The sequence below is a fragment of the Equus quagga genome, chromosome 2, assembly GCF_021613505.1.
Source record: "Equus quagga isolate Etosha38 chromosome 2, UCLA_HA_Equagga_1.0, whole genome shotgun sequence".
Classification (NCBI taxonomy): Eukaryota; Metazoa; Chordata; class Mammalia; order Perissodactyla; family Equidae; genus Equus; species Equus quagga.
This window is the reverse complement of record NC_060268.1, coordinates 78,820,862-78,838,351: the sequence shown is the minus strand read 5'-3', so window position 1 is coordinate 78,838,351 and position 17,490 is coordinate 78,820,862. Positions and strand designations below refer to the sequence as shown.

Genomic DNA, 17,490 nt, shown 5'->3' with positions numbered 1-17,490 from the left:
CCGGGAGGAAAGAGGGGCTTGGGCCGCTCGCCCCGCCCACCTAGGTCCCGCCCTCGCCTCGGCCCCGCCCCCGCCCTGCTGGGCATGCTCAGTGGGCCCGGCCGGGCCGGCAGGTTTGCGTGGCCGCCCGCAGTTGCCGGCGCCGGCTCAGCCTGCGGAGTTGGCGTCCCTTCCGTGCGGCTCCTTGCAAGGAAGTTACGTGGGGAAACCGGCTTCCGAGGAGCCACCTGGCGGGCTGCGGGGAAGGCCGGAGGCCCCTGGTGCTGCCGAGTGACGAGCGAGCGGGGCCGACGTGGCCGGGCTGCTAGAGTCTCAGGAGGCCAAGCGGGTGGCCGCGCTCGGAGGGAGGCGCCGGCCAGGCGCGCCCCGTGGAGAAGACCCGGGCGGGGCAGGCGGGCGGGCGCTTCCCGGACTTTTGTCCGAGTTGAGTCCCCTCCCCCTGGGCCGGGCCTCTCCGGCCGCCCCCGCCCTCAGCCCCGCTCGCTCCGGGAGATGTTTATCTGGGCTGTGGCGTGAGGAGCCAGCGGGCTGGTGGCACGGAGTTTCGGGTCCGAGGAGCCTCGCGCGGCGCTGGAGAGAGACAAGATGTCCGCCAGAGCCGCGGCCGCGAAGGTGAGCGGCTCCGCGGCCGCCAGGGCCGATCCCAAGCGAGCGCGGCCGCCCGCCGGCGTCGGGCCCTCGCCCCGCCCTTCCCGCGGCCGGCTGCTCGGGCTCCGAGGGCGGCGGCTGGGGGCCGGGCTGCCGGGGGCTGGGGGCCGGCGGGCGGGGGCGGCGGGCGCGCGGAGCCGGAGTCCCGGGCAGGTGCATCGCCGCCGGCGTCGGTGCCTGGCTCCGGCTCGCTGTGGGCGGGGACGCGCAACAGGTCCCGCGCCGGGAAACTCGGCGCGGGGAGTGGGTTGTGCGGCCACCGGGCGCGAGCCCGCGGCGAGCCGGAGTCTGGGTTTGAGCCGGTGGCTGCTGTCGAGGAGGAGTGGCTGGTCCCCGGTGAAACCGTGTAGTTTCGATCTGATGTCACTCTTCGTGGTATGCGCGTGCCAGCGATAAGATGTTGAGACAGCGAAACACTCAGCTTATGTGGAGTAGATCGGATTTTTTTTTTCCACGCAGTATTATTTATTTAAGGTAACATTGAAAAAACTAACACGTTAACGCTTTTTAATACTTTAATTTGAATTAAGTTTTCAAAAGTAACACAAAATCCCCTTTAAACAGACAATAAGATGAACTTTAAAAAATAAAAATTAGCAAAGGCTTGTAGTTTCAGCAAAAAAAAAACCTTTTTCCTGTCAATTTTTCCGTGGGCTTTGAAGTATTACGTTATTTTCATAGTGTTTTGAAGCCAGCTTGTGTATTACATTTAAAAGCTGAAGTTCCTGAAAATCAGTCAACATCCTCCGCTCCTTTTGTACATTTTAACCTTTTTCATCGTAAATAGTACCCGCTCTTCTAAACAATTACAGGAATACAGAAATGTGGAGTAAAAATCTCCCCGTTTAAAAATAAATTTCCTACTTCAAACGGTATCGAAGTACTTAGGCAGGTAGTGGTTTTATGTATTTATTTTTCTGTTTGAAATGTTTATTTATAGCTTCTGGGAGCAGGTATAATATGGCTCTGAAGTTTCTGAACTCAGGACCTTATTTTCTGGCTGGCAGAAGTTAGCGGCTACATTTAGTAGTGAATAGATTCTTTTTAAGGAATACAATGTTCTTTCTTTAAAAAAATTTTCGTGTGTGCCCTTTTGATCTGACACTGATGAAGAACAGTCTAAAGATAAGGCTTGATCTAAAGATTTAAAATAAAAGGCAAAATTTTGCTTTGGTTTTAAAATAAGATCACATTATTTACCTCTTATGGGGCTACCTTTCCTAGGAAATGGCTTTGTTTCCATGTTACACAAAATGTCACTTTGTTCCTAAAGTGTGATCTCTGCACTTGATATTCAAGACAACTCACCTTTAGTAGATTATTTGAAGTATGGAGAGAATAAGTTTTCAATAGATTACCATAGTAAGGTGACTTAGAAGGATAATACTTTTCCTCCTGAAGTATGTCATTGAGATTTTATGGCATACTGAAAAGCGTCACTAGTTCAATATTATGTTGTAGGGACGTTTGCATTCTTAAATATTTATAAGCAAAATGTGAGCTGAAAGCTTTTTTTCCCCCCAAATGCCGTATTATGGGGCCACTGAGAAATGTTATGTAGAGCACAGCAGGCCATAAAAAAGGTGACATGAAATAATATTCAACCGACTGTTTACCTAAGTCATACTTAATTTTGTTTTTTTTTTGAGGAAGATTAGCCCTGAGCAACATCCACCACCAATCCTCCTTTTTTTGCTGAGGAAGATTGGTCCTAAGCTAGCATCCATTCCCATCCTCCTCTACTTTATATGTGTGACACCTGCCACAGCATGGCTTGATAAGCGGTGCATAGGTCTGTGCCTGGGATCTGAACCAGTGAACTCTGGGCTGCTGAAGCAGAGCACTCTAACTGAACCACTATGCCACCTGGCTGGCCCCACATTTAATTTTTTAAGGTGATTAAAATGCTTACTAAGAACCAGGCTCTGTATTGAATACTTTACATATGATACTTTTGTTTCCCCCACCCTCAGTTATGAAAAAAAAGGAACACAGTAGTTTTGCAGCCTGCTATTTTGTTTTTAGCATAATAGTTTGTAGAACTCTTCTCTAAGCCACTGCCTTTGATTCCATATTCCTTGTAATGGTTGAACAGTTTTCCGTGCCATGAATATGCTGCAGATCATCATTACCTTATTGATAGACACGTAACTTGTTGACAGGATTTTGCTATTAATAATAAATAGTCTTATATTTTTATATATCTGTGCACTCACAGAGTATTACTGTATGTCCAATTCTTAAAAATGGAATTTCTGGGTTGAAGGGTATGTGCATTTAAAATTCTGATATGTACTGCTAAATCTTTCTCCAAAAAGATTGCACCTAGGAATAAAATAGAACAGTTGTTGGTAAGTTACCTGAATTTTAAAGAGGGAAATAAAACCTAAATAAATGAAATGAGAAAATATACTTTCTGGATGGAGAGAGGCAGTATTGTGGACTATACCAAATTTCTTCGAGTTGATGTTTAAATGTAATATTATTCCAGTGTTGTGTTGAAGAAAACTTAGCATATTGTTGAGAAAGTTTATATGATAAAGTAAATGAATGATAGCCACAAATTTTTAGAAAAAGAAGACTCTATCAGAAAACCTAAGGTGTTATAAATTCAAAGTAATATAAAGCAGTCTATTAGTTCAGGAATAGACGTTGGAACCACAGAGTTCAGAAGCATCTGTGTATTTATGAGCTTTTGTTGATTATGACTGTCAGCATTTAATATGTGTCAGGTATTATTCTAAGTGCTTTACATGAATTAACTGACTTAATTCTTAGAGTGACTCTTTGAGTGAGCACTACTATTATACCCACTTTATGGAAAATTAGGAATATATGGTAAAAATAACATTGCAGATTATTGGAGAAAGGATGGGTTCTTCAATAAATAGTGCTGGGACTGTTGGTTATCCTTTTTTTTTTTTAATGTTAGTTTTCTGCTTCAGGCTATAGGCAAAAAGAAAAAAATCCAAATGAAATGCTTGAAAAAGAGCAAATAAGATATATCCTAAAATACTAGAAAAAAGTGTAGGATACTTAAAAAAAAAATTCCTGAGTTGGAAAGGGCTTCTCTATGCATGATAATTTAAGAAATTATAAAGGAAAAAGGTTTTTATATGTGTAATATACGTCTGAATTTGCAAACAGAATTGCTAGTGTACTTGATATAAAATTATTTAAAAGTTGAAAACAGGAATTTGAGGGTGGTTCTCTGTTTATCAAGGAATTGTTTAATTATGTAAGAAAATGATATAAATAATTACCAGGGACATTTCCATTAGTCGAATCACAGAAAGTGGTGGAAGCAGTGCAGTGGCTTCTGGATTTTCAAGCTCTTTCACTTTGGAGAAAGCAGTAAAATTTAAAATTGTACTATTATATTTACTTATTATATTTTGCTCTTTAAAAGTTGAAACCTTATATGTTTGTGTTATATCTCAGGAACAGTATTTTTTTTTCAGGTGGTTATCTCTAAAATTATAGTATGGTTAAGTATGATAATTATTTACACCACTTCTCAGGAATCAACTTATATCAAGTAAGGCACAATGGAATTTTCTTAATAGCTGAACATTTGAAAGTTAAAAACTGTAGAAAATAGCTAAATTAATGAACAAAACTAATTATAAAATTAGTCTTTATAGGTGGAAATTGGTCCAGAATGCTGTTATAATGTAGTGTTGTTGTTTTTTTTCTTTGTGAGGAAGATTCGCCCAGAGCTAACATGCTTTGCCAATTTTCCTCTTTTTTTGCTTGAGGAAGATCAGCTCTGAGCTAACATCTATGCTGATCTTCCTCTATTTTGTATGTGGGATGTCTCCACAGCATGGCCAATGAGTGGAATAGGTCGGGGATCCAAACCTGCATCACCAAATGGGAGGTGCAGAACCTTAACCACTTGGTCACAGGGCCGGCCGCCTGTTGTTATGTAGCTTCAATTGTAGTGCTTACCAATCGCTGCATATTTGCTTCATATTTCTTCAAAGGTAGACTAAAACTCAGTGCACTTTATGAGAATTCACTTGATTGTGTCTGCCAACTTTTAATGAGCTCTACTGTAGTAGTGTTTTTCTGGACCTGCTAAGTTTGTACAGTACTTATTTTTCACTAAAAATATATTTATAGTATTTAAATCAAAGGGGTTTGATTTTTTATGTTAGCGTGTTTGGCATTTTAGACACTCATAGTTAAAATTGTTATGTATGTACTTGACTGATAATCCTGACTACGTTGATCTCTCTTTTAAGTTCATTTTAGGACAGCTCCATAAAAGAGTTACTCTTCAAATTAGACAGTGCCGTTTCTTCCAGGTTGTGTAATGGCGCAAATTGTACTACACTGTTAGGAAACTCTTTTCTCTTTTTAAATACTGATGTTTTAATGGGAAACTTGAAAACGTAACTTTTATTTTGTACTTAAGAAGGACTTATGCTGCCCATTGGTTACTGTCATTGAGTGATGGAGGTCAGCCATCCACACTAATGAATAATGAAGTTGAAACCAGTCTGGCTTTGAGGGCTGTAATGCTAATATATTGTACTGTTTCCCGTTTGGTTTGAAGGCAAAAGATTACAGTAGTTTCACTCATTTTTTTTTTCAATCCTGGAAACAATGTACTGCCTCTCTTACTTGCTCTTTAATCTTTTTTCTATTTACAGACCAGATATAAACTCAGTATAGTCCTCACCATGCTGCTAAGGAAAATGTCTTTAAAAATAATAATTTTGGTGAAACATTTGGAAATATAATCCTGTTTCTTGACATAACCCTGTCATGATAAAATTCAATCTACTGAAAGGCTGTGAGTCCAGCTGTAAATTCATGTGTAGTGCCACCTATCCGTGACTGCTCATTCACAGCTCAGTCCAGGCTTGCGTGTGCACATTATGCACACACTCATTGTCAAGTACTGACGTGCCATTGTAGTGGCTGAAGACAAGTTAGTGGAAGGAGCAAAGTTATGTTTTATTAGTGAAATTTTTGATCAAATGTTGTATAAGATTAGAAGACAGTTGTTTGTGTCTAGTATGGTATTTCTGAAATATTTGACTAGAACTTGTTTGCATCTCTGAATTTTGAAAGACAATCTTGAAAAACCTTTATAGTTTAACAACTTTTAATCCTGTAGGAAGAGATAGATAATAGGATGGTTTACCGAGTTTTAAATTTAATCTAAAATTGGCTTAAGTGTTTCAGAACAGTATTTCCAGTATAAACCAGCAATAAAAATAGGCCTTTTGCTATGTCTGACCTAGAGTGCTTCTTTATTTATTGATTGTAGAGAAGAGTGGCTTCAGGTTGCTCCTTTATGGGTTAGCCAGGTGCTTTATTTCCATTCCTTCTTGAACAGATAAATTCTTAATAATGAGAAGTGTGTGGTGAGTACATAGGTGGGGAATTTCATTTTATGTCCTAAAAATGCATGAAAATGCATGAATGACTGGCTATACCACAGGGCACTGCTTTAGAACATGAGAAAACCAGTGTTGCCAAAATTTCTACTATAAAACATACCATTTGAGATTTAATAACCAAGCCCTGACTGTTATATATGTACTGTTAAATACTGAATCTCAGATGGTCCTTTATTTTGGGATAAATCAAAAGATGAGTTTTTATTAGTTTGTGTTGTAGGTACATTTCTGTTATGTATTAGAACAGCCTAACTTTTATGCTAGCACAATGCTGGGAAGTGAGATGACTGATGAATGACCTCAATCGTTCTACTTTATCCTGCCCAGAAGAGAGGTGAAAACAGAAGCAAATATTGTTTTATGTGGGTTCTATTTAGGAACGTAAGATTAGCATATGCCTGGCTTCATTTTTTAAAAAAACTTTTGATTTGCTGAAATATATATATATCTGATAATAGTGTACATTCCGAAGGAGTGGCAGTTGTTTTTTTTCTTGGTTATCTTAGGAATTTCACTTTTTTGGAATTGTCACTAGTAATCTTGGGGGTTTGTACAGTAGTTTCTGATGACTGATTTAAACTTAATTTATGATTAGCTTTTTTTTTTTGAATATTGGCACCTGAACTAAGAACTGTTACTATTTTTTTCTTCTTCTTCTTCTCCCCAAAGCCCCCCAGTGCATAGTTGTATATTCTAGCTGTAGGTCCTTCTGGTTGTGCCATATGGGACGCTGCCTCAGTATGGCCTGATGAGTGATGCCATGTCCGTGCCAGGTGAAACCCTGGGCCGCTGAAGCCGAGTGGGTGAACTTAACGACTTGGCCATGAGGCCGGCCCCCAGTGATTAGCTTTCTTAATTCAGTACATAATTCTAAAACTCAGGAGGATATCAGTAATGATTAATTCTTTTTGTTAGTTCAACTAGCATTAATTGAGCACATTTTGTTTTGGATCCCTGTCCTCTAGAAGCTTATAGTTTCCAGCTGCTTATACTGTAATAATAAGTTAGGAAATGTGTAATTCATTTTTAAGATCCAAAGAATTTGTCTTGTTTACTGTTAAAGAATAAATATGAGCACACTTATGGTCATCTTATAATAACACAGCATTCTAGTGTGCTATTTTTGGTAGGAAGATAATGGAATCATATCTAGAGCCTGGGCTTGCTGTAACACATGAGTTTTTGTATTTTTCCTTGTTAATTTTTTTTTAATGAATCTGGATATGTTTGTGTAAGTGTTTCACGCATGTGTTTTGTAAAAGTATCTCAACAAGAGAAAATGATTTAATTAGAATTTACTTATATACTTAGAACTCCTTGAATATACTGACATGGAAATGGACAGTATGGTAGCTGTTACTGTTATATTTAGGTGTAACAAGCTGTGAAATACGTAACAATTTGGATTTTGGAAACTGTATTCTACACTCAACAGATATTCATTGCAAACCTAGTATGTACCATGCACTGTTGTAGGTGCTGGAGATAGAGCAGTGAACATGTCTCTGTACTGTTGGAGAATTTTAATGAGGTGGGCAGAAAGCAACATATAAATTACTGTACATGATGATAAGTGCTAGAATCCCTAACGTACCATTTCTGGATCATAACCTCCTTTCCCCAAGATTACAACTGTCTTGCCTTCTCTGGTACTCGTTTTCTAGCTTGTCTTTATAATTTTACCACTTAATTATGTATTCTGTAAACACTGTAGTTTTGCCTGCGAACTTTACACAGATTCTTCCAGTGTGGATTCTGTTGTATATGGCTTCTTTTGCTCAGCGTTGTGTTTGTGAGATGAACAATGTTGTGGGTAACTGTAGTTGATTAGTTTTCATTGTATTTATGGATGTTAAGGCCTTAAAATCCATCATCTCACAGTATATTTTTGTAGGTATCCGTTTATTTGACTCTAATCAGACCAGGAAAAGCCACAATCAGGAGAAATAAATGCTTTTGACAAAAAGCAAGTCTACTTTTCAAAGTATAATTGTAGGAAATCTTTCTTAATGGTGTTATATAAAGGAACTTTGAAAGATTTATTTCCTGGTTTTTTTTTTTAAGTGATAAGTGTTGGAGTATTTAATTAAATAGACATATACAAACCCATATTTTGATTCTGTGTTTCCTGTAAAATCAGAAGCCAGTGGCCATGACAAGTAGATTTACATTCTAGTTGTAAATATGAGAAATGTATGTTAATAAATATCCCCTTAATATTGAATGCTGATTCTCTGACAAGTACTAAGCTAAGTGTTTGATGTACATTATCTCATTTAGTCTTGACTCTGGTAGGTATTACTCTTACCTCTGTTTTGTAGGTGAGGAATCTAAGGTTAAATTCACTTACTCTAGCTAATTGCACACCTGCTTCTCCACTTTGTAATTCATATGTGCACATGCTTATATGTTCGTATGTTCTAAAGGAGTGTCAGGGAGACAAGTGTGGAATGGTGTTAGGCGAGTCTTTGACCAGACAAGTGACATGAATCATGAAAGCTGGAAGAGAGGGGACTGTGGCGGTCAGAGAGTACAAGCTGGTGTAAAGGAAGTAGCTACTGCTCAGCTCTAGCTGATTGCTGATTGGCATGGAGGAAGGCGGGCCAGATCTTCCAGTTTTTCAAAACAGGTTGTAAATCCAGATTTTTCTGTAAATTAGCTTGACTCAAGTGTTGCCAGCTGATTTCATTTTTCATACCTTTTTATTGTGAAATATAATACCCATATGAAAGTACATAAAGCAAATGTACATTAATGAATTATTATAAAGTGAACGCTCATGTAATTACCATCCAGGTCAAGGCATAGAATATTGCTAGCTCCTCAGAAGATTCCTCCCTTGCGTCTTGCTAATAAAATTACCCTACTAAGGTAGCCACTGTCCTGACCATAAGATTCATATATGATCTTCCTGATAACACCCTTCTTCCCCCAAGGCAACCACGATTCTGACTTTATGTTTTTAAGATTCATATATTGTTGCATATGAATTCATTCATCTTCATTGCTGTATAGTATTCTATTGTGTGAATATGCTGCAGTCTATTCATTCTACTGTTGATGGACGTTTTGCTTATTTGGCTACTAAGAATAAATTACTTCCATGAGAGACTTGTATGTGTCTCTTGGTGAACATGTGCACATATTTCTGTAGTATATGTATTTAGGGATCGAGTTGCTGCTGGATTGTTTAGTGTGTCTTCAGCCTTAGTAGATGATGTCTTTTCCAAAGAGGTTGTACCAGTTTACACCCTTCATCATCAGTACATGAGAGTTTCTGTTGCTCTGCATTTTTACCAATACTTGGTATTATCAGACACTTTAATTTTAGCCTTTTTGGTTGGTCTTTAGTACAGTCTCATTGTAGTTTTAATTTACATTTCTTTGATTAGATGAGGATGAACACCTTGTCATGTTTATGCCCTGTTCAAGTCTTTGTCCACTTTTCTTTGGGATTATCTTTTTCTTATTGATTTGCTTTGTATTTTTTGGATAAAAGCCAGTTGATTATACTTATTATAGATATATTTTCCAACCTGGTGGTTCTCTTAATGGTCTTTTGATGAATAGAAGTTCTTAATTTGAATGTAGTCTGAGTGTAGCAGCACAGAGAAAGGCCAGCAAGGGAAGAGAGTTTCAAGAGGGAGACCTGTCTGTCCGTAGGCCTGATCCTGCACAGAGAGAGGTCAAGTAATATAAGGACTGAAAAGTTTCTCACTGAATAACCGTGAGTCTTTATCATTTTACTGTATGCATTTAGCCTCTGGAATCTGAATCTTGCTTCTACCACTTAATAGCACTTTTCTCATCTATAAAATGCAGATTATGATAACAGTACCCATCTCAGAGTGCTCAGGCACTCAGCACAGTGCCCAGCACATAGTAGACTTTTATGTCAGCTTTATCTTTTTTTTTTTTGAGGAAGATTTGCCCTGAGCTAACTACTGCCAATCCTCCTCTTTTTGCTGAGGAAGACTGGCCCTGAGCTAACATCCGTACCCATCTTCCTCTACTTTATACGTGGGACGCCTACTACAGCATGGCTTGCCAAGCGGTGCCATGTTCACACCCAGGATCCAAACTGGTGAACCCTGGGCCGCGGGGAAGGCAAACGTGCGAACTTAACTGCAGCGCCACCAGGCCGGCCCAGCTTTATCTTTTAAACATTTCACTTAAAAAACATTTTAAGTGAAGCCCATCGTAATATCAGAGAAGAGGCGTATAGGAGTTAGGGGTTTTTGTGTGTGTGCACTTGTGCAAATATTTACTTAATTTACGTATGCATTTACTTATTTGATACTGGACAAAGATTGGCCTATAGATTTGGAGTCCTGGCTCAGCAAGATGTGCTGTGGTTTCAGAGTAGTTCCACGAGTTCCTGAGATATTTTTGACAAATTTCTTATAATAACATTAAGTAAGAGATGCAGTCTTTAGTCTGATGAATTAGGGAATAGAGATTAAAGACTATTTCAAATCCAGGGCACCTCGCTCAGTTGGGATATCCATCCAGTATGGTGAATGATTGGTTAGCAAATTTTCTTCAGATTTTACCTCCGAAGCACCTCATACTCTTTCCACTTATTCTATCTGTACTTTGTACCATTTACACCCTCCCCAACACACATATACACATACACACATTATAATCTTCTCTCTGTATTCCTGTAATGGCCTGCTAAGTAGTATCATATCCCTTCTTCCTCCTTACAGTCTGTTTTTCTAAAATGATCTTTTCAAAATCCAAGTTGGATTAGTCCATCAGCCCCCACCCCTACCCTGTGCCCCAACACACACACTCATTCTAAAACTCCTAGGCTTCTTATTACCTTTAGAAGTGAAGACCAAAATCCGTAATATGGTCAGTAAGCTCCTACTGGCATGTTTGGCTCTGCCTAGCCTTCTAGCCTCACCTTGCATCTTTCTTCTTGGGTCTCTATGCTGTCCTCTTTTTAGTTCCTAGCAGGTACTGAGCTTCCTGCCAGGTTCCTCTTTGAGTTCCTCTTATGACACTATTTTTCTTTCCTTTGTAGTACCTATTTAAGCCTGTGATTACATCTTTAGTTGTGAACCCTTTTTTAAAAAAAATAGCTGTATTAACATTATCACACTTCAAAAATAAATTCTAAATCCAAAATCCAACATTTAGTCAATGTAAAGTTTCTAATTGTCTCAAATGTCAACTTTCCTTGTTTAATATGCTTTTAAAGATCAGGTCCAAACATGGTGCTCCCATTGTGATTGTTTGGTATGTCTCCTAAATATCAGGAGAAGTTATGTGATGTTTATATGTCTTATTCCTGGTGACATTAACCTTGATCACTTGGTGAGATACTTACTGTTTTTTCATTTGTAGTTGATAAATACCTTCGTCAAGGTACTACTTTGAGATTGTTTCTCCTCAAACTTTTGCCTACTGACTATATTGGTTGATCTTGCCTGCAGCAATTACTACCGTGTTTTTTCGCTAATAGTGATTTTGTATTCCTTTCATTGCTTCTGCATTCGTTAATTGGAATTCTTCTGTAAGGAAGAGCTGCCTCTTTTTCCTTATATGTCTAGCTCTTTCTACGTATACTTAAAACCATGAGTTTATATGAATACCTTGATTCCAACCCACCATGTTTTGTTCTAACCTTCCCCCTTTTTTGTAAGTTCTATCTCTGACAATGAGAAATCAGGTCATTATCTATAATATATTCACTTATTTGTTTATTCCTGACGTACCTGTAATCGCTTACAGGATTCTTAATCCATCCCACCCCTGTGAGAAACAGATGGACTAACTAGAGTACAGTGTTTGTGTTCTTTTTGTCTTAAAGTATCCAGTCAGAATATTGTTTCCCACAGTTAGTTAGATTAGTGTTTTTCTTCCCCATCCTCTTCAGTTGTGGTATTCATTTGAAGTAGATAGGTTTATTTGTATTTCATTTTGGATCTCACCACCAAGACTGCTACCATCACCTCCTCCTGGTTGATTTTAATTTCTTTTGTTATCTTGGGTATGTGAAACATGACTGTAGTTCACAGCTCTGCGAAAATATATGCTCGGAAGTGTCATTCTTTCCTCATTCCTACTACCCTAGACCCATTTTTTCCTCCTTTCCCACTTACCCTGTAAGGAATTTCTTTAGTTTCTGATTTACCATTTCTGTATTTCTTTTGTACAAATGAGCAGATACATGTGTATAATCTTATATTCCCTTCTTTCTTACATGAAGGGTAGCATACTACAGATGTTCTTGCACTTTGCTTTATTCACTTAAAGGTATGTTCTTGAAATGGGAGATCTTCACTTTTTTATAGCTGCATCATACTCCATTGTGTGGGTGTATCAATCTGTTCATCTACTCTCCCATGTTTGGTCATTTAGTTTGTTGCCAGTGTTTGCAGTTACAAACATTGCAACAATCAATAACTTGTATGTATGCCTATTCACATTGTTGGAGGTATCTCTTTAGGGTAGATTTCTTAGAAGTGGAATCTCTGGGGCAGAAGGTAAGTACGTGTTTAGTTTTATTAGGTAATTCTAAATTTCCCTCCAAAAAGGTAGTGCTAATTTGTATTTCCACTAGAAATGTAGAAAAGTGAATGTATCCTCGTAGACTTGTCAGCAGACTGTGGTGTCATGCTTTTTAATTTTGGCCAGTTTCGTAGGTGAGCTGTGTGGCATCTTGGTATATTTTAATTTGCATTTCTTTAATTATAAGTGAGTTTAAACACTGTTCAAATATTTGAGGGCCATTTTGATACCTTTCTTGTGCAGTATTTGTCTTTTCCCTGTTTTTCTATTGGCTTTTTTGTCCTTTTTCTGCAGTTTCTTATTTCTTTATGTAGTATGTATTGCACCCTCTGTGATGTATCTTGCGAATATTTTCTCCTAGGTCATGAGTTATCTTAAGATTTTGTTTATGGTGTTTTGTTTCTGTGTTTGCTTTTTGGTCATGGAGACATTTTTTATTTTTTATGTCCTTTATTGCCTTAGACTTTGAGTTATGGTTAGAAAGCCTTTCCCTAAAGCAGCATTAAAGAGAAATTCATTTGAGTTTTCTTCTAGTACTTTTACCTTTTACATTTAGATCCGTAATTCTTTTGGGATTTATTCTTCTGCATGATGAGATACAGATCTAATGTTATGCTTTTTCCAAATGACTGCCCAGTTCCAATAGCATTTATTAAAAAGTACATCTTGGGGAGGCCAGCCCTGTGACTGAGTGGTTAAGTTCACACACTCCACTTCACACTTTGGCAGCCCAAGGGTTTCGCTAGTTCCAATCCGGGGCACAGACATGGCACCGCTCATCAAGCCACGCTGAGGTGGCGTCCCACATAGCACAACCAGAGGCATTCACAATGAGAATATCCAATTATGTACTGGGGTAGGGGGTGCTTTGTGGGGGAGAAGAAGAAAAAAGAAGATGATGATGGGCAACAGATGCCAGCTCAAGTGCCAGTCTTTTAAAAAAGAAAAAAAAGTTCATCTTGGGGCCAGCCTGGTGGTGTAGCGGTTGAGTTCCTGTGCTCCACCTCAGTGGCCCAGAGTTCGCCAGTTTGAATCGCCGGTGCACTTATCAAGCCATGCTGTGGCAGGCGTCCCACATATGAAATAGAGGAAAAGGGCACAGATGTTAGCTGAGGGCTAATCTTCCTCAAAAAAAGAAAGAAAAAATTGCATCTTTACTCCAGCAATTTGAGATGTTACCTTTCTCATATACTAATTTTCTCTGTTTTGGTGTCTATTTCTGGATTTTCCATTCTAGTCCACTCGTCTGTCTGTCTGCTATGTACAAGTACCACACTTTTAATTATAGAGGCCTTGTTGTAGTATGTCTTAATTAAGAGTCCTTAACTTGATAGGGCTAGTTCCCCTCTGATAGTTTTTCTTTTGCAGTGTGTTTTTGAATTTTACCTCTTATTAAACTCAAATGGAAACATACAGTGTGTGTTCTTAGGTCTGTCTTCTTTTGTTCAGCATTGAGCAGCGTTGTGAGATTCATCCATGTTGGTTTGTATAGTTATAGTTTATTCATTTCATGGCTGAGTAATATTCCATTGAGTGAATATTGCATAGTTTTCCATTTTATTGTTGATGGGCATTTAGATTGTTTCTGGTTTTTGGCTATTAAGAATACTACTTTTGTGAACATTCTTGTAGTGAATGTATGTACACAGTTCTCTTGAGTAATCATAGAGTATGCTTGTTATTGCCAGCTTTCCAAAGCACTTATACCAATTTATACTCATATGAGTTATGAGTTCTGATTAGATTGTTCACTAACACTCCATATTTTCTTTTTCATGTTAGCTTATTGTGTGGGTGTGTAGTAGCATTTCTTTGTGTTTTTAATTTGTATTAACCTGTTCATTAATGAAGTTGAGCACTTTTCCCACGCGTTTACTAGACATTTTGACATCCTTTTTTGTAAAGTGCTTTCTCAAGCTCTTAGCCCATCTTTTCTATTAGGCTGTCTGTCTTTATTGATAGAAATTCTTTCTGTATTCTGGATGTGAATACTGGGTTGGAGAGAGAGAGATCAGCAGGTTACTTTAAAAAACCTAGTTTTACATGAAAATAAATGATATTGCTTCTTTGTTGTGTATGGGAAAAGTCAGAAGTTTTAATACCTAAGTGGCTTGCTTTAAGACGGGTATATTTACTCCCTTCTTATTCAACCTTGGTCCATTACTGCTGCCACCTTAGTGGTAAGATTTTCACCCTCGAGGTGTCTGGTCTTGGAACCAGGAGGGAGCTTCCTGATGGAGTGTGCCTTAAGTCAGACTTAGCAGTTGAAACACAGCTTGGCACCTTTCTACCTTAGACATTTCGTAATTTATTTAAAATAGTTTTGCGATTTAAGGTGAAGTAACGAGGCTGATTTTAAAGAAATGTGGCCTGTTGAGTATACAAATTTGGTCTGTTTTTCATTGAGCGCTTTGTTTGGGAAGTATCATGGTTTATCATGTATCTTATTATTTAGAAACCAAAAAGGTCTTTTAAAACTTTTTTATTTTGAGTTAATGTTAGACTAAAGTTGCAAAAATATTAGAATTCTCTTATATCCTTCATCCCACTCCTCTTGCATTTTACATAACCATAAAACAGTTATCAAGGGTAAGAAATTAACATTGAGGGGCCAGCCCTCTGGCCGACTGATCAAGTTCATGCACTCTGCTTCAGTGGCCCAGGATTTTGCCAGTTCGCATCCTGGGTGCAGACCTAGCACCGCTTATCAAGCCATGCTGAGGTGGCATTCCACATGCCACAAGTGGAAGGACCAACAACGAAAATATACAACTATGTACTGGGGGGCTTTGGGGAGAAAAAGGAAAAGTTTAAAAAAACATAAAATCTTTTAAAAAAAAATAACATTGATACAATAACATTAACTAAACTTACAGATTGTATTTAAATTTTACCGGTTTTTCCCTTTTCTGTTCCAGGATTCTGAATTGCTTTTAGTTGTTACTTCTCTTTGATGTCTTTGGATCTGTAACAGATCCTCAGTCTTCTCTCTGTCTCTTATGACCTTTGTACTTTTGAAGAGAATTGATCAGTTGTTTGGTAGAATACGCCTCAGTTTGGTTTGTCTAATGGTTTCTCATCTTTGGCATGAGTGATGCATTTTTGGCAAGAATATGGTGTAAAAACCATATTGCGTCCTTGGTGCATCATATTAAGGATTCATGATGGTGATAGGTGTTGTTGGTGATGTTCACCTTGATCACTTGGTTAAGGTGGTATTTCTCCACTGTAAAATTACTATATTTTTGTGATTGATAAATATTTTGAAGGAGATAATGTGAGGCTATGCTAATCCTGTTATCTCCTCAAACTTTCACCTACTAATTTTAGCATGTATTGGTGGATCTTCAACAATTTGTGGAGTTTGCCTGATGGTGATTTTGTCTCCTTCTTTCCTTCTACATTGTTCATTGAAATTCCACTTTAGGGAAGAGCTGTCCCTTTCGCACTTACTTGTTTACTTGATTCGTCAGTGTGGACTCGTGGATATCTGTTTTATTCTGTGGGTTAAAGTCTCATGCTGTTGTTGTTTATTTTGTTGCTCACTCAAGTGTCGCTCAGGATATTCCAGCTTTGGCCTGTAGAAGCTGCGTCAGATTGGTTCCTGTTTCTTTGACAAACCCCTGTATTTTTTTGAGCAGTCCCTTAATTTCTGATGCCACATGATATTCCAGATTCATCTTGTATTTTCCCTGCCCCAACCGTGGAACCAACCACTTCTCCAGGGAATCCTGTTTCATTTTATTAGAGAATAGTATTTAGAAATTAATATCTCTATGCTAGCTGTGCTCATTGCTGTTGGGTTTTTCTTGCTTCTAGGCTTGCTCAGCAGACGGGGCTAGGCAGTAGACATGTGCTTACTAACTTCTGAATATCTACATGACTTTATTTCTGTATTTATCTGTATATATATTTAAAATCATGAGTTTATTCTGATACCTCAGATTACGATCTCACATCATAGATTCATTTTAGCCTCCCTCCTTTTCTTATTGATAACATTTTTCTCCAACAATAGAAACCCAGCTCTCCTTATCTACAATGTATTTGCTTATCTTTCTAGTATACACACAAAATAGTTTCAAATTTTTATCCATACCCCCAGGAGCAAGACTTAGTCTAATTAGGCTACAGAATTTTTCTACAATTCTTTTAGTCTTTGGCCTTACAGCCATCAGTCAGGATACTGTTTTCCACAGTTACTTAGCTTCTTTTCTTCCCTGCCTTCTTCAGTGTGGTCATATTATTCATTTGTAATACAATTAGGTTCATTTGTTACTATTTGTATTCCATTTTGGATCCTGCCCCACCCCCCCCACACTCCTTTATTGCTTTTAATGGTTTATTTTTTTTGATATGTGAAAGATACATATCATAAAACAATACTGCTCTTCTAAGAGTCACAGCTACACAAAAAGTTACTCTCAGAAATATCACTTCCTCATCCTCCCTGCTACCCCATCTCCTTTCCCGTTTCTACTTGGAAAGAATTTGAAGAGTCTTTTATCCATCTTCAGCCATTAGAAAATGTCCAGCTAAAAATAGTTTTATTTTTGATAACTGAAGAGCCCTCAAAGTTCTCTAGAGTATCTGTAACTGTCCCTGATGAAAATTTCTCCATGTTTAAGGTGCATATAATGGTAACTTATTTAAGCTGATATTCCATACTTTGATCTTAGAACAGCAGCAAATATAATGATTTATCTGTGGCCTTACATTTTAAGCAAACTTCCAGCTTTGATCAACCAAAAAATTCTGTATCCACTTATGTCTTTCTTCCAACTCTTAATGTTTTCTAATCATATCCATCTCATCATTTGTCTCCTAAATTGTCACCCAAAGGGTAGATGCACAGTATTTGAAAATTTAACTGGTGTTGAGTATAGTGAGGTGTAGGATGCTAAAT

At 38.4% G+C, this 17,490-nt stretch overlaps 1 protein-coding gene across 5 annotated transcripts in view; it reads left to right on the top strand.

Annotated features, from left to right (window-relative positions):
* The first annotated feature begins 235 nt into the window (after positions 1 to 235).
* Positions 236 to 17,490, top strand: part of TJP1 (tight junction protein 1) — a 111,263-nt gene continuing 94,008 nt past the window's right edge. For 2 of the 5 annotated variants that reach the window (XM_046652313.1, XM_046652311.1), the window contains exon 1: positions 236 to 612. In XM_046652313.1, coding sequence (XP_046508269.1) covers positions 586 to 612 — 27 coding nt within the window. In that variant the 5' untranslated portion in view covers positions 236 to 585. The remainder of the gene's footprint in view (positions 613 to 17,490) is intronic. The other 3 variants (XM_046652312.1, XM_046652314.1, XM_046652315.1) reach the window with 3 other exon arrangements.